Source organism: Falco naumanni, chromosome 4, assembly GCF_017639655.2.
Source record: "Falco naumanni isolate bFalNau1 chromosome 4, bFalNau1.pat, whole genome shotgun sequence".
In the NCBI taxonomy this organism is placed as follows: Eukaryota; Metazoa; Chordata; class Aves; order Falconiformes; family Falconidae; genus Falco; species Falco naumanni.
In genome coordinates, this window is record NC_054057.1 from 65,772,107 (window position 1) to 65,794,411 (window position 22,305).

The 22,305-nt window shown below is 57.3% G+C and overlaps 1 protein-coding gene across 1 annotated transcript; it reads left to right on the forward strand.

Moving 5' to 3' along the window:
- The first annotated feature begins 3,639 nt into the window (after positions 1 to 3,639).
- ATP8B3 (ATPase phospholipid transporting 8B3) lies at positions 3,640 to 21,423 on the forward strand. Its single transcript, XM_040590450.1, has 27 exons — positions 3,640 to 3,703; positions 4,272 to 4,363; positions 4,873 to 4,986; positions 5,454 to 5,552; positions 6,016 to 6,077; positions 6,688 to 6,760; positions 6,862 to 6,932; positions 7,510 to 7,592; positions 8,177 to 8,353; positions 8,882 to 8,970; positions 9,847 to 10,040; positions 10,734 to 10,942; positions 12,266 to 12,300; positions 12,769 to 12,906; positions 13,303 to 13,525; positions 13,961 to 14,073; positions 14,503 to 14,667; positions 14,981 to 15,092; positions 15,396 to 15,471; positions 15,918 to 16,059; positions 16,507 to 16,774; positions 17,288 to 17,511; positions 18,137 to 18,220; positions 18,482 to 18,721; positions 18,926 to 19,064; positions 19,342 to 19,472; positions 20,155 to 21,423. The coding sequence occupies exons 1-27, from the start codon at positions 3,640 to 3,642 to the stop codon at positions 20,389 to 20,391; spliced, it is 3,654 nt and encodes a 1,217-aa protein (XP_040446384.1). The 3' UTR covers positions 20,392 to 21,423.
- The last annotated feature ends 882 nt before the right edge of the window (positions 21,424 to 22,305 follow it).

Here is a 22,305-nt window from a genome sequence, read left to right on the forward strand (position 1 = left end):
GCCTGCTCTCTTGCCTCTGCTACCTGAGATGCTTGGGCTCACCTGCTGCCCTCGGACCAATTTTGGGACCACCCGACCCTCCACTGGGATGCTGTGGCCGTGTCCCTGTGTCCCCATGTCCCCGTGTCCCCATTCCCTGGCAGATCCCATGGGAACAGCTCCTGCAGCACCAGCTCTGGGTTGTTTTGAACCAAGCTGCACCGAGGCGATAAATCAGGGCTGATTTTGAGCTGTGCCCGGCTGCCAGCGAGTGGGGGGAGGGGGCGGGGGGGTGCCCAGCGAGGGGGCCCAGGCAGCGGCGGGCAGCAGGCAGGGGGAGGCAGGCAGCCAGGAGGGCAGGACAGGCAGACAGGCAGGTCCCTGCGGAGGCCAGGGCTGGAGGTGTGGCATGGGCTGTCCCCACGGTCTGTGGCATGGGCTGTCCCCACGGTCCCTGCGTGGGGCAGGACGGGTGGCAGCCGTCCCGCTCGCTCAGTGCTGCGGTGGCAGGAGCTCAGCGGGGGCTGTCGGCAGGATCGGTGCAGGTACTGGGACACAGCGGGGGGGGGGGCGTGGGATGGTGGCCCCCCACCTCAGGGTGGCAGGTGCCAAGAGCTGCCACCCTCCTGCTCGCTTCGGAGCACCTGTGGGTGCCAACCCGGACCCAAGTGGGCAGTGGGTGCGGGGGGGGGCTTGTTGCCAGTGGGTCCTGTGGGGCTGTCCCAGGAGCTGCGTCTCTCCCTGTGGACCCCGTGGAGCAGAGGGGAGCCCAGGTCAGCCCCCCTCTAACAGCGCTGCGGCTGGATGCTGGGCACAGAGAAGCGTTTTGGGGTGGGGGAGGCACTTTTTCACCTGGAGCCATATCAAAACGGGTGGAAAACCAGGGCAAGCAGACAGAAACTCACGGCCCAGGCATGTCCTTGGAGATGGGGAAAGAAAAAAAAATCCCCGAGAGGCTTTAGAGAGCTGTGATCCAGCCGGCCGGGGCGCGGGGGTGTTTCCGGCATGACGAGGGCAGGAGGAGGCACGAGCCGGCTGCTGCCAACGCACCCACCCACCCGCTCAGCACCCAACCTCGGGCCGGTGTCACCCACGGCCGTTGCAATGGGGCCAAGCCTGGGGTGATGCCAGAGCCGCGGGGGCTGGGGAGGGTTGTCCCTGGGATAGTGGGGCACCAGCTGCGGTCCCACGGGGATGCTGCAGTCGGGTAAACAACAGCAGCTCTGGCGAGGCTGGTTACGACACTGCTCGGCAGCCCTGGGCTGGGGAGGGGGGCCAGGCTGGTCCCGTCACCCACTTTTTTTTTCATCTGGGAGGGAGCAGGAAGGGCAGAAAGGTTCCCAGGACCCCTGGCCATGGGTGCTGACCCCACGGGGTCTGCCGGGTGCTCCCAGGGAAGGCAGCCTACCTCACGCTAATTCCTGTGCTGAGCAACAACTCGGCATTTATCCGGCGATTTCAGAAACAAAACGGTCACAGAAAGCCCCTGGCAGTGGGTCGGATCTGCCAGCGACATAAATCTCCGCATGTTCCGCTCACCCGGGCCAAACCCTTGTGGCGTGGTGCCTGCTCCTGCTTCAAGCTGGTTTATTTTTGTTTGGCCACGCAAACCTCCGCTAGCCTAAAACTACGTTTTTGGGGTGTAAAAGCCCCGTTCTGGGTCTTGTCACACCCAGGCGCACCACGTGGCTGCCTTGGTGACCTCGGGGACCTGCCAGGACAGGATGTTCCCTGCCGAGCCGGATGGACCAGCCAGTGGATCCTGGGCATTGAGTTGGAGGAACATCCCGTGGGTTAATAAATCACTGCGGGTTTAGGTGAGGTGTGGAGCAGCGGTCAGAGGGTGTCTTGTGCCTTTGGCTACTGCTGGCCCTCGCTGGCCCGGGGCGCTGCGGGCTGGCGGCTGGGGCTGGCAGGGTGCCCTGGCACCCGCTTCCAGCCTCTTCCCGCCTACACGAAGTGCAATTTTTATTTCTAATTATTGAGGCGGTGAGCGAGGTTTGTCGAGAGTTTTCTTGGAAGTGCTTTGAATCACCTTTTATTTTTTTTTTTTCTTTTTTTTTTTTTTTTCCCTTTCCCCCTGCTCTTGGGCTCTGGCAAGAGGCTGCTTTCCCGGCTGCCTTTGCAGGGCACTCAGCTCCACAGAGCGTCCAGCAGCTGCCATCTCAGGTGCTTAATTGGTGCTTAATTGGCCATACTTTCGTTTGGCATCGCCCAGGAATGGGGGTGCATCGGCGCTGAGGAGCGGGTTGGGGGTGCCAGCCATTATTGCTGGGTACAAAGGGGCTCAGAGATGCCAGGCGCAGCGGGGACGTGATGGATAGTCAGCTCCAAGCCTGACATGGAGCTCAGGAGGGACCTTCTGAAAGGACAGACAAACCCGAGGTCTCCCAGCACCTCGGTGAGGCTCAGCAGGGCAGGATCAGACCCTCTGACCGAAGCCATCACACCATCCACCAGCTCAGCACCCACTGCTGTCGGCCTCAGCTTGGATATCGATGTCCTGGAGCAAGGACCAAGGTCAGACGGTGCTTTGAGCTCAGGGTCCCGAGGGCACTAACAGGCGCTGGTGGTCCTGGGCAACCTCACTGGGACCCCTCCCCAGCCCACCCATGGGCTCTGGTTCAGCCCGAGCAACCCCGGGCACCGCTGGATGTTGGGGCAAACCGATATCAAATTGGCCTTGGACCACAAGGAGCAACAAGGGAGAGAAGCAGATACTTTGGTGAAAGAATGGGAAAAAGACATGATCAAAGGAGCAAGATAAAAAATAATGGCAGGGACAGACTTCTGTGTGGGATTATTTAATAAAAGAGTAATTAATGCTTTATACCTCACTGCCTCCTTTCATGTAAGGATCACAAAGCGCTTCACAAACATTAATTAATCTTCCCTAACATCCCTGCAGGGAAGGTCACTGAGCTACTGAGCGTAAGGGAAATCTTGTCATTGATGAAGGTGGCTGCTCTCTAGGCATGACGGATGCTCGGGTGTGATGGCAGGACAGGGAGAGTTTCTATTCCTTGCTGATGACTTCAAATGATTTCCCATTACTTCCTCCGAGAGGAAAAATGTCTTTGAGTTGTCATGGGCAGCTGAGACTGGGCCAAGGTGGGGCTGAGAGATGATCCACGCCAAAGCTGTTGAGCATCCCTGGAGAATGCAGGGGTCTGTCCAGGCAGCCCCCGGCGCCAGCACCTACGCAAGGTCTGAGTAAGCGTACGGCCCCGTGGAGGGCAAATCTGCGTCTGTGGGGAAAAAATATGGGGGGAAGTGGATTTCAGTTCAGATCTGAGCTGTGGCTGGTCCTGCAAAAGGCAGGGCAAAGGGCATCAGGTGTCAAAGGAAGAAAGACCTTTTCTTTCAAATGTTTCTGAACAAATGCTCAGCCTGACGCCACCGATCCGGGACCTTCAGGTGGCTATGGAGGAATGCGCGTCCCTTCATACCTCCAGGACAGTAAAAAGGTCTGAGTTAGTCTGCGGCTCTGGGGAAGACCTCCATCCCCAGCTGTGCTCAGAAGAGCATCCCTTCCACACCATGTCCTGCCTGGGGGGGTGGAGGGCCCAGCTTTGGGACGTTGGAGCATCCCTGTGGGATCATGGTGTCGTTGCTCAGCATGGCAAATATCTGCAGTTGTCCTTGTTCCTAGGTCCTGGCATGGGAGCCATCGCTGAGCAGGACCCAGCCTCGGGCTGCCTGCATGGAAAGAAGCAGCTGCCAGGTCAGTGTGCAATGAGCGTGGGTTAGGGGTCTTCTGGGGGTTTTTTAGTCAGTTTATGAGAAAGTTGAATGTGGGACAGGGTTGTAAGATGGGGAAGAAACAGGTTTGGGGTGGAACGGTCTGGAAGGATGGACCAGGAGCTGGGGAACATGGCTTGGTGGCATCTGTGCTGATTGAAATGAAATCAGCAGAATGAAATGAATGAGCAGAAATGAAATCAGGAGAGGAATGACCAGTCTTCAGAATAGCAAAGGCTGTGCTTGGAGGAGTTGTCCTTCACCTGGCCTGGTTATACTGTTAAACCAAAACCTGAGCCCAAATGGTGAGCCTGAGGCTCGGGAGCGAGCGTGCACAGCAGTCCTACGTCTCAGGAAGCTTCTGGCCTCCTGCCTGCTCCGTGACCCAGCTGAGCCCAAGGACCCGGCTCTATCCCAGCTGTACCCTGGCTGCTCTCCAGGTCCAGACGCGCTGTGGGAAGCCCCATTCTCCCAGCAGTGGGTCACCAGGAGCCCAGCGGCACCATCACTGGCTCTGCTAAGAGCTGGTGGGTACCCACTTGCTTTTCCAGCTTTCACCTGGGAGGTGAGGGCCAACGACCGAAACTACCACATGCAATTCAAGAAGAAATTCGCCTTCTGTCTGAGCAAGAAGAAGTATGCGGTGAGTCAGCCTGGGCCAGCCCTGGGCCCAGCCCGTGATTCCTGAGCTGGTGATGGTCGGGGGTGACGTGACAGGGATGCTGCAAAGTGATCTCCAGTAGGATGGAGAGTCACACGCATAATCCTCAATGAGGAGGACAGGCTGCTCCCTGCCTGGTGCCCCAGATGCCCTCTGAAGTGGTCAGACAAGGAGCAGGGCTATGTGATGGGTACTTTTTAGTCTGATGGTCAAATGAAAAGAAAAGAAGTCTCGATTGAACAAAACCGATTCTTTTTCCAGCTAAATAATGACCATCTAGTTGAGGCCAGTTAGGTATGCTTTAGATCATCAGAAGCAAATCATTTTGTTTCAGTTTTATACAGTGCTTTGCTCTAATCAATCTTTTTTTTCCTTATGGCTTTGGTAATTTTTCAGAGGCATCTCTTATGCTGTGAAAACTTGAGAAATCCTAAAATGTTTTTGACATTTTCAAAACACATCCTTGACTTTGACCTGCCTCTCTCCTGCAGGGCAATGCCATTAAGACAGCCAAGTACAACATCTTCACCTTCCTGCCCCTGAACCTCTACGAGCAGTTCCACCGGACGGCCAACGTCTACTTCATCTTTGTCATCCTCTTACAGGTGAGATGGACACCAAGGTAAGAGCAAGCATGTGCCAGTGTCCGGTGAAGGAGGATGGTCTGGTGTTTAGAGTAGGGGACTCTGGTGTCCCTGGTGTCAGGGATGCTGCTTTTCAGTGTCATTCATGAGCTCTGAAGGGGTTTCTCCTACGTCAAGTTGGTTACTCTAAACGGTTGGGTTTGGGTGTAAGCAAAGCTCACGTAGACCGCACCTAAACAGAATTCCTAACCTCCAGATTCAGGGACCCACAGGCATTTCGCAGGTCCACTTTAAAAAGAAGTGAAAATTCCAAAAAACAGTTCTCTGTGGATAGGGATGTCAACCTGAGTCTGCCTGGATGGGTTCCTGCCATCCTCAGGTGCTGGCTGCGGAGGGGAGCTGGGGGCGAGGGGGACTTACTCAGTCACCTCAAGTGTCCCAAGGTGGGGTGAAAGTCATGTCAGTGGTGTAAAATTCTCCTTCTCTAGACCTTCCCTGAGATCTCCACGCTGCCCTGGTATACTCTGCTGTTCCCCCTGAGCTGCCTCCTCACCATCCGGGGTCTACGAGACCTGATTGATGACATTGTGAGTACAAGTTGAAGCAAAAGGCTGTGAGCGTTGGGATCGGGTCCTGGGGTGGGTGGGCAGTAGAAGAGGCCCCTTAGCTGTTGGGTGAACTGAAAAGCTGGGAGTTGCCATCACTCATCGTTCCTGAGGTACCATTAACTCTACCATGTCCAAAACGTTTTGTATTTTCCCTTGGGAAGGATGGGACCGGCCGGTTGCTTTCCTTGGGATCTAGACCCCCATCTCCATCATCTTTAATATCTTATCCAATGGCTGTATTCCCAGGTTGGTCCCTAGAAATACTGGGGGGGGGAATTTAGCCTTTTTATTCATCAGAATTCATCTTCTGACTGCTTCAGGAAGCAGATCCGGGGCTGAGGAGGCAGGTTGTGGCATTAAGAGAGTTGTTTTCAGGGGACAAGGAAGCCTGGCTTGGCCCATCCTTTACTTCTGGCGTCTTTTTTTTCTCTCCTCTGTGCAGGGCCGTCACCAAAGTGACAAAAACATCAACAGCCGGCCATGTGAAATCCTCTCTGGGAAGAGGTGAGGGGCTTCGGGAAGCTGTACCCACGTGTTCCAGGCTTGCGTGGAACGATGGGTCATCTGAAGCGCTGAGCAGCCTTGAGCACAGCAGCTGAGGAGGGTCTTGGTGGGACTGTCCCTGACCCTGCAAAATCCCATCGCCTCCCACAATCTGCTGCAGGTCCAGCTGGTCCCCTGTGGGGATGATTGCGTTCCAGCCATGGTCTAAAAAAGCCCTCATTTGCTGTGATGTGCTGGGAGGAGGGTTTCCTGGGCCACAAAAGTTCCTCCAGGTCTTCATATCTAACCCAGAGAGTCAGGCCGTGCTACACATGGGTCCGGGGAAAGACCAACACTTCCCACCTGTGGCCAGGGGTCTGAAAGTCCCTGCCACCCATAGGTGCAGGGGATGTGTATGTTACCGGTGGGTCCTGTGCCATCCTCAGTGCCCAACCATCCTTCGGTCATGCAGATGGGAGGCCATCACGGTAGCAGAGGCACCACCAACCTGGAGACGCCATTCACGCAAGAAGCTGGGATGGACACAGGCTGGTCCAGAGGGCAGCAGCACCCCCAGCCCCCGTCCCAATGCTCCACCAGGGTAAAAACCTCCTCCCTAATTCTCCTGCAGCTTCCGCTGGCAGAAGTGGCACAACATCTGCGTCGGGGACATCGTCCGGCTGCGTAAGGAGAGCATTGTCCCGGTGAGTGGTGCCCGGACCTGGCTGCCCCAGGGGCAGTGGGGGGGATGTATCGGGGAGGAGGGGCTCAGCCAGATGCCCTCTCTCCCTTTTTGCTCTTCAAGGCCGACATGCTCTTGCTGTGCAGCTCGGAGCCCAGCAGCCTGTGCTACGTGGAGACTGCCGACATCGATGGGTGAGGAGAGGGGCAGGGGACTGCTGTTGCCATGGGGGGAGAGGGGCAGAGATACCCCAGCCAACAGATGAAGCCTCCTGTCTTGGGGACCCCCCAGCACTGGGGGAGTCAGGCACGCTGGGAGGGCTGCGGGTTCAGCAGAACCCATGGGGTGTGGGGGATCCTCTGCAAGCTAAAACTACAGACACCCTCGAAACGGGGGTTGAGCCCCCTGATTTTGGAAATGGGAGTCCAAAACCACTTTTAAGGCTTCCACAGAGCAGCTTGTGACCTCGGGCATCTCCCTCCATCTCCTGGCTCCCTCCCAGCGAGGGGGGACGACGACAGAGGTTGCCCATCCCTTCCACCTCCATCTGCAGGATGATTTAATGGCAGGGTCCTTGGGCCAGGGCTCCCTCCCTGCATGAGTGCTCCATGTCTGGCACGATAGGTCCCTATCTCACTTTTCATTGCCATCACTCATGTAATCACCCGATAATTAACGGCAGTCGTGGTCTCATGGGTCCAACAGCAGAATTAACAGCTCTGTCACCCCACAGGGTCGTTTCATTTCTCCCTCCCTGGCTCTTGTTCACAGGGAAACGAACCTGAAGTTCAGACAAGCCCTTCTGGTCACCCACCAGGAGCTGGTGAGTGAGGAGAGCATGGCTGCCTTCGATGGTGAGTGTCCCGGCCGGGCGAGGATGCGGCTGTCCCGCTGGGATGGGACGGGTCCAGCCTCGGGAAGCTTCTGTCCCCTCGGGCACCGGGTGCCATCAGTCCAACGGGACACTGCGCTTGCTGCTGCCCACCCGGAGCCAAAGCCCCTGCGGGGAGACCCTTCCCCAGCAGAGTGGCTCTGTTCTGGCTCCGTCAGGGCTGTGCACCTTCCCCCCGCCCTGGACCTTCCCCGACCTGAGCTCAGACCCTGGATTTTTTTCTCCTTTGGTCCTTCGTAGGACGCAGACTCCCTTCTGGGAGGCTCTGGGGGTGAAGGGGGTTGTGTTTGCACCTTCTCCCGTTTTACAGCCTAGTGCGGTTCCCAGACCGAGCCCCCTCCCAGCACCGCAGGGTGACCCTCCAACTTAGCCTGGATTTGAACCCTCCGTATCCCAACTCCACCTGGAGCTGCCCTGACAAAACCTGAATCTCCCCGAGAAGCTGCCAGCGACCCTCTTTGGAGGGGATGAGTGGGGTGGGGGTGAGGGGAGAGGAAGGTCCCGTGTCCCCCGCAGCCACCGCCTGAACCGTGCCCTCTACCCAAGGGACAGTGACCTGCGAGGAGCCCAACAGCCGCATGCACAGCTTCACCGGCACGCTGGAGTGGAGGGGCAAGACCTACTCGCTTGACAGCGAAAGGATCTTGCTGCGAGGCTGCAGGCTTCGCAACACCGACGTCTGCTACGGCTTGGTTATCTACGCAGGTCAGCGCCTGGCCCCGGGTCAGGGAGGGCAGAAACCACCCAGCTCCCCACGGATTTTAAGCTGCCCCAGTGCTTCTGGCAGCAGCAGGTCCCACTCCCAGCTGGTACAAAGTGGGAGGACCTGGCGCTGGAACCAAGCCCCCAGTGGTTTATCCTAAGCTTTGCTGGTGGTGGGCTTGCTGGCAAGGAGATGATGCAGTGGTACCCAGCCTCTGCTCCTCCCAGGTTAGATCTCACCTACAAAATGTGATCCAAGGATCGTCCTGGATTCACTCTGCTCAGTGGCTTCTTGCACTTTGTGGCTCAGTGTGGCTGAGAGCTTGGCCACCAGCAGCTGTGGGCAGGTGGGAGGGGCGAGGGCTGGTGGGAGCAGCACTTGGAGAGTGAGGCACAGCTTGGTTATCCACAGATCAAGGGCTGCAGTCCTCCAAAGTCATCAGAGGTGGGGAGATGTTGTTATGGAGGCAACCAGCATCACTTAGCTGTGAGGCAACCTTCTGGGAGCTGTGGACTTGCATTTTTACTTCCAAGATCTTTCTCATCCAGGATTTGATTCCAAAATTATGAGGAACTGTGGAAAGATCAAGCGGAAGAAAACCAAGCTGGACTGCATGATGGACCGGCTGGTGATCATAGTGAGTGTGGTTCAAACACTTCCTGCTCTGGTCCACCAGCCGCCTGGGGTTGATCACAGGTCTCCTGAGAGTTGATCTCATGGATCATCAGGAACATCTCCTGGGTGATGCTGATTTTCTTCAGCTTGCAATATTTTGCTCAAAATATCTTGGGTTTATCATGGTAATGGGCAAATACCAAGTGATGTTCCCATCAGGGAGTGGCAGCTGCTGGGTCTGGAGCAGCGTGCATGGTGGTTGTGTTGCTTAAACCCTGGACCTTGGCCACTCTGAGCCCTTGGCTGCAGAGCAGCCCCTTGGCTTAGGGAACCAGAGCGTTCAGGATCTCCAGCCCCTCCTGCCTGCACTAATCCATAACCGTGCGGGTCCAAGGAGGCAGCTTGTGCTGAGGGACAAGCAGGCTGTGGCTCAGCACCGATGGAGGCAGGTGGAGGCCAGGGGCAGGAGGAACCTTTCCTCTGTGGGAAGCAAAGCAGCGTGGGTGTAACGAGGAGTTGGATGGCTCTTACTCCTGTTCTCGGTGGTTGGGTGTCATCACTCCTCGGATCGGCCACCACCACTGCTCTGCTTGCCGACAGTTCAGCAGGAAAGCTGCAGAACAGCCCCGTTCCTGGGAGACAGTGTCTGCGGCCATTCGGAGGGTGGGAAAGCTGGGGTTTGCTCTGTGCATGCTGCAGATGTGTCATCTGGAATATGTGCTGCGATCCCTCACCCCAGCCCAGGATGAGCTCTGAGAACCAGCTTCAGGCACAGGGACAGCCTTCCCCAGGCTTGCAGCTAAATGAGGCCGTTTGGAAGGGGCAATGGTTAGTCCTAGAAAAGAGTCTGGTGGGCGCTGGTGTGATGGAACATTCTCACCCTGGCTTCCCATCTCAGATCTTCCTGGTGCTGCTGGTCACATCGCTGTGTCTCGCTGTTGCCTCTGGGTTTTGGGCCAGGATGTTCCAGGAGAAGCACAGCTACCTCTCTGCTCTCTACAAGAACACAACTCCTGCCCAGCAGGCCTTCTTCAACTTCTGGGGCTTCACGATCCTCCTGAGCATCATCATACCCATGTCCATGTATATAACGTAAGAACAATAGAGCTTGGAAGCGATCAGAGATCAGTACCCCTCTCCCTGTGCTTGGCCATCGGCTGGCACCTTGGTTTACAGCCAAAAAATGGGGCTGCACAGAAGAGCCAGCGGTGACCCTGAGTGAGTCATCCCCATGTGTCCCCTTAGCCATGAGAGATTATGGAGGGATGGGGTGCGTATCTTCCAAGCATTGATGAGGTACTTTGAGATCTTCTCAGAGGAAAGCCAGCAAAGAGATGGCTGGCGCTGGAAATTGTGGGCAGGCTGCAGGTGAGACCCATGGAGGTGGCGTTTGCCCACGGAGCAGCAGCAGGGTGGGGGAGAGAAGCGCACAGCCGTTGTGAGCAGGCAATAATCACAGTTTGTGATTTTTTGTGATGGAAGAAGCAGTTTCCAGACTTTTCGGCCCTTCACCGAACCTCCCTCTCTATGTATTTTGGCACCAAGGGCCAGATTTCCAGTGGGGAGCCCGGTTGCCTGGGTCCCCGTGGGCTCTCGGTCTGGTGTGATGAGCCTTCTGGAAGCCTGGCCATGAGCAACAGAAACCCCCTTGTGTCCCCCAAGCTCAGAGCCAGGTGGGGAGCTCCCCTCTGCCCTCTCTCCCCGTGTCAGTCCCCCAGGTGCCCCGGGATGTGAGGAACGCGATCTCCTTCCCCAGCATGAAGTTTCTTCTACCTGACTCCCTAGGTTTGAATTCATCTATCTGGTGAACAGCTTTTTTATCAACTGGGATCTGGAAATGTATTACGCTGCCAAAGACATCCCGGCAAAAGCCAGAAGCACCAGCCTCAACGATCAGCTTGGCCAGATCGAATACATCTTCTCGGACAAGACTGGCACCTTGACGCAAAACATTATGAGCTTCAAGAAATGCTGCATCAATGGGACCATCTATGGTAACTTTTGACGGAAGCAAGTTTGTAGGGACTCACGGGTTAGGTGAACCTGGAACTGGTTCTTTCCATTCCTCCTGGCTTGCTGGGGAGTTTGGGGCATGTGGATTGACCTTGGTGGTCAGGTGTGTAGATGGAAGCTGCTGTAGGAATTCGGGTTGTTCCATCCCCCGTGTTATTGGTGCTTTGCAGGGAGCACGGTGCCTGCGGTTGCGCTTGGCTCATGTTCCCAGTGCACGGAGTCAGGGCACAGTTCTGCCCCCTAAAATGGGAGCCTACCTTTCAGGAGATGTGTCATGCCCCAAACTCAGCTGAGATCAGCTAGGTTTTCCCCGACAAAAAAAGGAAAGCCTGGGGTTAGGAGCCCAGCAAAGCCACATGACAAACACATAGTCTGAGTGAAGTGGATCCCTCCTGAAATAATGGGCTGATGCTGGCCCAGGTGGCCAGGACAGGGTAAAGCAGAGCCGTGGGGTGATGGGCCAGTGAAGCCCATGGATTTTCATTTTCTGTGAAGGTCTTGGAGAAAAAGGAGGTTTTGCTTTACTTCTTTGCATTGTTTTCTGGTGAATCTCTAGCTTGGTTTCCAGCTCTGGGCACTTTGAGGCTTTCAGGTGATGGATGGAGGAGGTGAAGGAGTTATCATTCCCCTTGCGTTGTTTCTTTAAAATGAATGCATGTAATTGCTCTTTGCTGTTTATTTTTTTTTAATGATTCTGCTTGTCTTTCCCCATAGAAACCTGAGAATCACCAAGGCTTTTTCTTATTGCCATACTTACTTGAGCTCTTGGCTGGCTTCTGGGAGCTCTCTCAGTGCTTAATTAGTGAAATTTAGCAAGCAGGGCAGGCCAGAGCTTTAGCACAGAGCTCCCTTTTCCTGAGATAAGTATCAGGCACTTGAGACAAACGGGTAGTGATAAAAGCAAAAGCAGAGGAGGGGAAAAGAAAAGATCTAGCGAAGTTTTTAAGCAGGAATAAAGCCAGTTCTGCCCTGCCTGATGGATCGTGTTGCGCCTCTGCAACAGCAACATCGCTCTAATCCCGCCAGTCTCTGGCCAGCGGAGGAGGAAACGTGGGTGAAACTGGATTTTTCACATTAAAAACGTGTTGAAAGTCTGATCGGTCCAAGAGCCAAAGAAATCAGACCTGGATATCCTAACGGAGCCTGGCTCATGACCAGCAGCCAGCAGATGCTGCAAACCGGTCCCTTTTTTGTCGGTGTTTCGGCCAGCAGAGCAGCCGTCCCTTCCAGAGGAACTGCCGAGGCCCTCGTTAGTGATGCTCCCTGCCAGCTCTCAATTAATTGAACTGTTTTTATTTTGGCAGGTACAGGCACAGGCCATGAGAACAAACAGTCATCGGTGCGTAACTCCCCCCTCCCACGTCACATGGGGCTAGATGCTGCCCCTTGCTGGGGCCAAAGCGCAGCATTTGGTGGTTACACCAGCAGCAGGCACAGCCTTTTGCCTGGTGTCCTGTTTGCTGGGGGCGGGTCCCATCCTGTCGGAAAGTGCCCGTGTTTCCTGGGGCTGGCAAGTTTGTTGGTCCTCAGCTGCCAGTTAAGGACAGGGGAACCGGGTTTATAAAACAATGCAGTTCTAATTTATTTATTTATTTATTTAAATTCCCAACCTTTTTATACTCACTCCTTTGGGGTAGACGATGCAGAGCTCTGCTTACGGACTCCAATCTGGATCGGACCATGCCAGCACGGGGTCACTGCATCACCCCCCAGCAGCATCCCTGGTGGAGAACCCCATGCTCCATCTCTCTCTCAGATGCCTTCATCTGGTCTGATGAAGAGAGACAACTGCTTGTGCCTCTTGCAGGGATTGGGATCGACCTGGAACCACCACGGGGAGAAGCTGGACTTTTGTGATGGGATGCTGGTGGAAGCTGCCCAGCGGGACAACGACTCCACGCTGAGGGAGTTCCTGAGGCTGCTGGCCCTCTGCCACACTGTCATGGTGGAGGAGAAGGGTGGTGGGTTGGCCATGGGGGTTGGCACGCTTGGTGTGGGATCTAGCCGCCGTTCAGGGCATTGAGGCTCCTTCCATCACCCAGCTGTGCTCTGCTGTGTGGGGAGCAGGTGGCACGAGACCCCAGGGACACTTTGTGCCGCTGTCCTGGCGTCACAGCAGTGCACATCTGGGTTTGTTTTAAAGCTAATTAGTTGGAACGGAAACACTGGGGGGGATAATCCGTCCCTGTCCGGGCACTTGTCCTGCCTGGGGCAATGAGCAGAAGGGATGAGACAAGTAGGATTGAGTTTCCCTAGCCTGGTGGCTTGGGCTTTAGAGTGCCCATAGATAATGTCGGTGCTGGGCAAGACCAGGGTGTTTCAGGTGTCGCTTGGCTGGGAGGTCTCCTTGCCTAATCCCCGCTCCTCTCCTGCAGACCAGCTGGTTTATCAGGCAGCTTCACCAGATGAAGAAGCCCTGGTGATGGCAGCCAGGGACTTGGGGTACGTCTTTCTGTCCCGAACGCAAGACACCATCACCATCAGTGAGCTGGGGAAGAAGAGGACGTACAAGGTGCTGGCCATGCTGGACTTCAACAGTGATCGCAAGAGGATGTCTGTCCTGGGTGAGCGGGACAGGGTGGCTCAGGGGGGCCCTCCAGGGACACAGAGGGTCCCTTCTGTACTCAGCCCTACAAGGGATGGCACCGGGATGGCTGCAATGGACCGGCACAGGGGCTCCTAAGGATCGTCCTGGGCATCCCTGCAGTTTTCCTCACCCTGACACCTTGGTGAAGGCAGCTGGCAAAAGTTTGAGCAGCCAAGAGAGACCAAGTAAATCAGGGGCTCAGAGGAGTTGTGTGAGGAACTGTCAGTCCTTGAGGCCCGATCCTGCCTCGCGGTGGTGTAGATCTGGGGAAATTCCTGTGCTTTCTATCACTGCTGGCAGAAAAGCACCAGCGTCCCCTGTGGTGCCTTCTGCAGCGTGGCCATCACATGGGGACAGCGATGAGTGGGAGCCTCTCGCTGGGGACTTAGGCTGTCCCTCCTCTTCCTCCCAGTGCGAGACCCCCAGGGCACAATCCGGCTCTACACCAAGGGGGCTGACACGGTCATCCTGGAGAGACTGCAGAGCCGAGGGCCCAATGAGACCTTCACTGAGATGGCACTGGATGTGAGTCCCACGCCAGCCTGCAGCGAAGAGGGCTGGTCTCCCTGCTGCTGGCTTTGGGCTGGGTGTCCTGCAGTCCCTGCTGCTCTTTCTCTCTCTGGCTTCAGGATTTTGGTCCTTCTTTCTTCCTTCTGCTCTACGAGCCTCACGGGCATATGGGACAGGGGCTAAGAGGGTATCAAATCCACCTTCAGTGTTCTGTATGGACCAGAGCATTGCAATGTATGGCATTGCAATATATGGCATTGCAAGGATGCTCATGGGGATGCTGTAGGATGGGGAGGGAGCCAGAGCCCAGTGGGAGAGCCTCAAAACCTGGAGTGTCTCTGGCTGTGCCCATGGGGGCATCGTGGCTGGCTGGCATGGTGCCCTGGTCCACCATGAGAGTCATCCTGGTTGAGGGAAGGGAGACCTGATGTCTCATCTCCGTAGCGCTTTGCAGAGGAGACACTGAGGACTTTATGCCTGGCCAGCAAGGAGGTGAGCGAGGCTGAGTACAGCACGTGGAGCAGGAGGCACCGGGAGGCCAGTGTCCTGCTGCAGGACCGCGCGCGGGAGCTGGACAAGCTGTACGAGGAGATGGAGCAGGACCTGCAGGTGGGATGAGGCCAGGGTTTAGAAGGAACCGGCTGTGCTGGTCCCACAGAGGGCAGGAGTGTGGCATTCAGCTCTCTGGGTTGAGGGGGGGTGTCCAGCCCAACACCTCACCCCCTGTGTGGGAGGGCAGGTGGAGTTCCACACACACACCCCCGCCAGGGGTGACTTTGTGACATGCCAATAGACACTGGGGTAGATATCTGTCAGATTGTGTCTGCTCATGGGCAAGGACTCCTGGTTGGACCCAGGGGCAATTCCCACCTCCATATCTTGCCCTGCCCCGTGGCGTGACACCCACTTACCTTCCTTCCAGCTGCTGGGGGTCACAGCCATTGAGGACAAGTTGCAAGACAGAGTCCCTGAGACTATCCAGCTGCTGAAACTGGCCAACATTAAAGTGTGGGTGCTGACAGGAGACAAACAAGGTCAGTGGAGGCAACCCCAGACCCCGTTTCAGCTTCTCCCCTACCCAGGACCAGAGAAGAGGTGAGACCCCGGGAGTGGGCAGCAGCCAGGTTCTGCTGTTCCCTTTAATGCAGCAGCACGTCCCCCAGGTCATGTCACCCGTGGGGAAACTGAGGCAGGGGAAGCCATCTGCGCGATGGCATGGAGCTGGAGCAGAGCCCCCAGCAGCCGCTGCCCACCAAGGGCTGTTGTACCTGAGGGCTGGGGGCTGCCCGGGAACGTGGGGGACAGCACCCCTGGCCGCTGACACCTGCGTGTTGCAGAGACCGCAATGAACATTGGCTATGCATGCAAGCTGCTCACGGATGACATGGAGATCCTGGAGGAGAAGGAGATCAGGTGAGGAATGATGACCTCCTGGTTCAGGATGTTGTCGTCCCTACTGAAGACACCTGAGGGTATAGGGACCTGTGCAGGTTGGGCACAGCTCAAGTCTGCCTGAGATGATGCTTCTCCTTCCCTGTCCCAGCCTGAATGTCCATGGCCTTCATCTGCGGATGCTTTTCCAGGCTTCCCCATCTGTTCCTGCCCCTTCTCCTCCTTGGCAGGCTTTGACCAGAAGGTGCTTAAGCTGTCTCTCCAGCCTGTAAACCACAGGGACAGAGGCTGATTTCTGGCATCAGTGCAGCCCTGGGACCCCCTGTCTCCCCCTGTTCCCACCACTGGGTAGCAGCTCCATCTCCCTGGAGCTTTGAGATGGCAAAGGCCAACTGTAGGTCTCGGTCGAAGCTGGGCAGCCTGCCCAGTGTCCTCAGCTCAGCTCCAGCCACCCCTTCCTCACACAGCGAGGTTCTCGAGGCTTACTGGGTGAGCAACAACAACCTCAGCGGCAGCGGGGAAGCACGGTGCAGCAGCCGCCTCTCCCAGCAGCGCCCAGGGCCTATGTGCCACAAGAAGAGAGCCATCATCATCAGTGGGGACTTCCTGGTAAGGTGGCACTGGGATGCAATTCTCAGCTCCCTGCTTGCACCAGCAGATTGCTGGTCCTGCCCTGGTGCTCTCAAAGTCCTGGGTGGCACCAGCACACAGAGGACGTGATGTCCCTCCTGCCCGTGGGGTGGGAAAAGCCTGTTTTGTGCTGGGGAATGAGGAGTGGAGAGGGGGACAACCTTGCACCAATCCTTTGGCATTGGGGGACGTTGACCGCACCTGCCCTACCAGTCTTCTGGGATGATGCAGGCTGGCATGTGCTCTTCTGGTCATACTGGAGCAAACTGGTCTCATGGTCAGTGTCTACTGCGTGGTGAACTTGAAGAAAATGGGGCTCACGTTTTCGTAGCATCTACAAGATTGAAAAATATTGTTGAGGAACTGGGGGCTCTTGTGCTGTGAAGGCTATGGGTGAGGTCCCAGCCACATCTGCTCTCCCCCAAGGACAAAATCCTGCACACAGGAGAGGTGCTGAAGGAGGAGAAGGGCTGGCCTTGGCAGCGCCTGGCTTGCTGCAGGGCTCCGGGCTCGCAGGAGTGGGGCAGTCTGGTGGAGAAGGCCTTCGTGGACTTGGCCACCAGCTGCCAGGCAGTGATCTGCTGCAGGGTGACCCCCAAGCAGAAAGCCCTCATCGTGCAGCTGGTGAAGAAGCACAAGAAGGCCATCACACTGGCCATCGGGGATGGGGCCAACGACGTCAACATGATCAAAAGTGAGGCTCGGGGCAGGGGGAGCGTGGGTTTCGGTGGGCATGACCCGCTGGTGGGGAGTGGTGGTGCCCTATCTGCCATCTCCACCACCTCATCCTCTCCTTTGAGGGGAGGAGCTGGGAGGGGAACCTCCAAACCAGTTCCCCCCATTGCTGTGCCGGGAGGGGCGTGAGGCACAGGTCCAGGACCAGCCTGGGACCAGAGCAGGGTGGGACCGCTCGCTCTGGCAGTGGGGATGAACCTTGATGAAGCTTCAAGCCCCAGTGTGGGCAGCTCCAGAGACATCCCTGCCCCTCTCCAGCAGCCCTGCCACGGGGCTGTGCCCACCCCATGCCCAGCCACGCCTGGCACGTCACTCCCACAGCTTCGGCACGTGACAGAGGGGGCTTCCCTTTGTCCACCGTTCCTGCATTCACCCTCTGCCCATCAGCCTGGGAGCAATCCACGGGGAAATCGAGCACCCAGCTCCCCCAAGACCTGCCCCCCAGCCTTTCACACCCTCCTGTTCTCTGCAGCCGCTGACATCGGGGTGGGCATCAGCGGGCTGGAGGGCATGCAAGCCGTGCAGTGCAGCGACTACGCCCTGGCGCAGTTCTCCTACCTCCAGCGCCTCCTGCTCGTCCACGGCCGCTGGGCATATCTCCGCATCTGCAAGTTCCTCCGCTACTTCTTCTACAAGACCTTTGCTGGCCTCATGGCCCAGGTCTGGTTTGCTTTCCACAGCGGATTCACGGCTCAGGTGAGGGAGGCAGCCATCAGCATGGGTCACATCCATCCCGGGGGGGGGGGGGGGGGGGGGGGGCTGCACACCCGCGTTCCAAACCCCCCTGCTGAGGATCCCATGCAGGTCCCATGCCTGGTACTGCCCAATGGACACATGTCCACATCACCACCCCGGTCTCCCTTCTCCCTTACCATGGTATTGGGCTGTCCAATTTTTTGGGACTGCCTGGCTGAGATGCAACTAGTTATCTGGTTTTTGCCTGACTGCGTTGGGAAAAGCACGCTGGGGAGATCTGGGATGTCCTCGTGAGCTGCAGCTCAGCCTTGAACAGATGCAGGGAAAGATCCCACGTGCACTAAGCTGGTTGCCACCAAAATGGGAGCATTTATCCCAAGGGCCATCAGCATGACTTGACCACCACTGCATGGCTCCAGCCCCCCATCTCCACCTGCAGCATGGCCCCCCAGCCCACCGATTGCTGCGGACAACGTGGAGCTGATGCAGAGCCTGGGGCAAGGCCATGGGGGCTTCCCCGGAGTCTGGATGTGGGTCTCTGGGACCCACCCCTGGTGCCTGGGCACCTTTTCCGAGTCTTTCCAAAGCTCCTCTGAGCTCACAGCTGCTTTCTTCTCCCTTCTAGCCTCTGTACGAAGGCTGGTTCATCGCGCTCTACAACATTTTCTACACTGCTTACCCCGTGCTGTCCGTGGGCCTTCTGGAGCAGGTACGGGTTCTCCGGGCTGCATCCCTGGCGGATGCGAATCGGCCCAGCAGTTGTTGCACCCCATCTGCGTGGCTCTTTCTGCTGGGATGTGGTACCCACCCTGCGCTGGGAGCCCACCACCGGTCCTGGTGTGTCGTCCCCCACAGAGCAAGCAGGTGGAGGGACTTGCTGCAGGTCTCCCGAAGCGTGTGTTGGGTGGGGTGGCCCAATCCTGCTCCCCACTGTGGGTGGGGAAGGTGATGCTTGATGCCTTCCCGGCAGGACGTGAGTGCCAAGAAGAGCCTGGAGTTCCCTGAGCTCTACATGATCGGGCAGCAAGACGAGCTCTTCAACTACCGCGTTTTTGGTGTCACCCTCCTGCACGGGGTCAGCACCTCACTCGCCAGCTTCTACATCGCACTCTGGGCCTTCGAGGACCACGTCGGCAGCAAGGCTGTTGGCGACTACGAGTCCTTCGCCATCACGGTGGCCACGTCGGCGTTGCTGTCGGTCCTGGTGGAGGTGAGCACCAACCTGCCCTTCCCCATCCTGGCCCTGCAGCAGATGTTTAGGGTTGCAGCCCTGGGTGCTCTGACACCACCCGCAGCAGCTCCGTGGCTGGGGGACGATCTCCCTTGGGGCAGGGGAGGAATCTGAGACAAGTGGCCGAATGGAAGTCCCTGCAGCCTCCATGAGATGCTGTGCGCCCTACCCTTCTCCCTGCAGATCATCCTGGACACTAAGTTCTGGACGGTGTTGTCCTTCCTGACGGTCACAGCCAGCCTGCTGCTCTTCTGCCTCTTCTCCTTCCTGACCCAAAGCATTGATGCCTTCAGGATAGCCCCTACCATCTTCCGCTTCCCAGGTGAGATGCCCTGGGGGTCCCCATGGTCCTTCCTTTCCCCAGCCAGGGGATCCCAGCCTGGGCTTGGTGCTGGCAGCTGTTTCCCACCTTGTAGATCATCTTTTCATTGCCCCTTCTTGATCCTGCCGTCTTCATTTTTGACTCCAATTTATATGCCATCTCCTCTTTAGACCCCTCAACACCTTCATGGGTGGGAGCATGCCCCTCAACAGCTGATCCCTCTGTCTTCTCCACCTTCCCTACTTAAACATCACCCACTGACTTCTTGCATTGACAGATGCCAGCCAGAACGCCCTGACCGACCCCTACGTCCTGCTCGTGGTCCTGCTGTCCCTGGTGGTGAACACCATCCCCTCGCTCACTGTCCACCTGTACCACACCATTGTGGGCAAACCCAGCATCCAGCAGGTGGGGGGTGTGCGGGGGCTGCCTGGGGAGGGGGCTGCCTGGGGAGAGGGCTGCCTTCTGCCGGCCTCGGTGCCTGGGGCTGGCCAGGGCGCTGCTGGTGATGGGAAGGGTGAGGTTCCCCAGGGAACTGCCTGGACTGTAGTGGTGGGACATGTCACCTCTCCTGGGTGGCACCACTCGCCTGCTGGTGGTCTCTCATGACACCAGTGACCAATTGTGGCACCAGGGCTCCCTCCCCACATGGCCCCACAAGGGGTCCTGGAGCAAGAGACCTGATCTAGCTCTTGGAGCGGGTCTGCTTCTGGCTGCAGTAAGGAACTGGCCTCCAGGATGCCCCAGACCAGCCACTTAGGAGGCACCGGGCTCTGGTGCAGGTCTTGGTACCACCCCCAGCCTTGGTAGAGCTCATCCCCATGTGGGTTGTGGGTTATACCTTCCTGGTGGTGCAAAGAGGTCCCAGATGAGAGCAGGGGTTGAGACTGTGCTCCAGAGCTCTGAGAGCTTTGAAGACCCCCAGGAGGGTCCCCATGTTATGCATCCCATCATGGCAACTCAGGTCATGGTGGAGCTGGGAGCCAAACCACGTCTTGGTGGAGGGTGTCCCTGTGCTCCCGGTGTCCCGCCTTGGGGTGAGGGCTTGCCTGGACGTGGCCACAGCCCTGGTCTCTCTGTCTCCTTGCAGAAGATCTGCTTGAAAGCCAAGCAGAAGCCGGAGCCCTCAGTGGAGCTGCGTGCCCACGTCCCCCGCAGCTCCTTCCACCGCCGCTCCAGCTACGCCTTCTCCCACCAGGAGGGCTATGCTGGCCTCATCACCCGCGGGGACAGCCTGCGTGCCAGGGCCACCCGCAGCATCACCCCAGGCCTCCTGCACCCAGAGACACCCCCGGCTTTGCCCTCCCTCCCCAGCCCCTCAGCATAGCTGTCCTGGCCAGCATCAGCCTCCCACCACGCTGGGACAGGTGAGGTGCCGTCAAGAACTGGCTGGTTTCCTCCTTTTATGGGCATTTTAAAAATCTTATTTGGATGGTTTTGAAGTGCGGGCAGCTCCCGTGGCCGCAGAGGGGCTGGCCCAGCCTGGGGGGCTGCTGCTGCAGGTGCTGAGCCCCGGGATGTGTCCCACCAGCAGTTCCGTCTCCCCTGTGCCATGGGTGGTGGGCTTTGCAGGAGCCTGTAAGGCCATAAAAGCCACCAAGCTCTGCCACCATGCTTGGCCCCTCGCCCTGCGACTCCCCGGCTGGCATCCCAGCCCCCCTCCCTCCGCTGAGCCCCCTTGGAGCTGGGGCTGGACCCACAAACAGCAGCTCTCCTGTCCCAGGCTCATTATTCCACCTGTGAATGAATACAATGCCCTGACACAAGCCCCGGGCCGGGGGCTGGGTGGCAGGCGCAGCCCCTCACCCCTGCTCCCTCCCTCTCACGCCGGGGGCCAAGCTGCAGCGGCTGCATGAAGACCCTCACCTCGATTTCCCAAGGCTGCCCATCAGCCGCCCTCCCACCGCGGGGCTGGATCCAGTGCCCGTGGCCTTCCCAAGCATCATCCCAACGGATTGGACTCGGAGCAGTGTAATTTGAAAATTTTCGGGAGGACAATTTGACGGACGATTGCTCACCTGCAGGTTTCTCTTCTCCAGCCAAACCAGCCCAGCTTCTCGCAGCCTCTCCTCACTCCTCACCGCCTGCTCCTCCATGTCTCTGCCACCCCGGACACATGGCGGTGGCATCTGCTATGTGCCATGTCCCTCTCCACAGCAGCCACGTCCCACTCCCCCAGGACTGATGTCCCCATCCTTGGGGACAGCTTGTGGCCACAGGCTGTTCGCTGCAAAGCCCTGCAAAGTACTTTCGGGGGGAGGGCAAAGCCTGGGGGTGGCTGTGCATCAGCTCTGCCCAGCGGGCACCGCAGCACACGTCACCTTGGGGACATCAGTATTGCCTGCTGGAAAAGTTGTCTGTGAACGACTGATGGGTGACTGGATCACCTTTTTTACTGGTTTTATTTTTTAATTAAAAGGACTTTAGCTTTTCTCTCCTCTCCTGTAACTGGCTGTTGTGCTACCAAGGGAGAAAGCTGCACAGAAGGGTCCTGCGGTCCCTTGGTGTATGCCACCAGCTCTTTGCCACCTGCCAGCACTTGTGCCATGGGAAAACGCATGGTAGGACAAGACGCTCAGGTAAAAAGAGAAATAATTCAATCAGCCAGGGGGGGCTTGGACCTGCCTGCAGCAAGCGCGGCTTGATGGGTTTGTTTAACAAGTGCTTTGGCCTCATCTGCACAGAGTTTGTGAGAATTAAAGTGTTTTCCTTGGGCTCTGGCCAGAAGGGTGCAGACGGTGCCAAGAAATAGAAGTATCCGAGGCTTCCTCTGGGAAAGCTCTCACCCCTGCAGCTACCAGGTGGGAAACTGGGAGAAGGAACCTTTCCCAGCTGCCTGGGCACAATCCCCAAACCTCCCCCCCTCCGATGCTCTCCGGCCAGGTCTGGGGAGAGGAGTCGGGGTGGTTAAACTGGGGCTGCTCCCACAAAGCAGCCCCCCTCCTGTCGTGGGGAACCCACCCACGAGCATCGCCGCGGGACACACACGCGCCAGGGTGAATGACTAGAAAATAATTTATTGAAGAAACAGAAAGCTGCAGAAATACAACACAGTCATGACCAGTAGAGGATGAACAAATAGAGATTTTTTTTTTCTTTCTTTCTTTCTGTTTTAAAACCTGTTGACAGGCTGGAGTTAAATTTCCTGATAACTTCCCCTGCATGAGTCATTGCAAAGAACGAGGAACAAACTCCAGAGCACACAGCACAGTTTGGATAAAGTGCCTGACACATAAGACTC

Excerpts from the sequence above, each read along its gene's own strand:
- ATP8B3 (XM_040590450.1), top strand. The coding sequence starts at position 3,640 with ATGGGAGCCATCGCTGAGCAGGACCCAGCCTCGGGCTGCCTGCATGGA. Across the intron at positions 6,933-7,509 it reads GAGACTGCCGACATCGATGG|GGAAACGAACCTGAAGTTCA; the intron begins GTGAGGAGAGGG and ends TCTTGTTCACAG. Across the intron at positions 15,472-15,917 it reads CTGGAGGAGAAGGAGATCAG|CGAGGTTCTCGAGGCTTACT; the intron begins GTGAGGAATGAT and ends TTCCTCACACAG.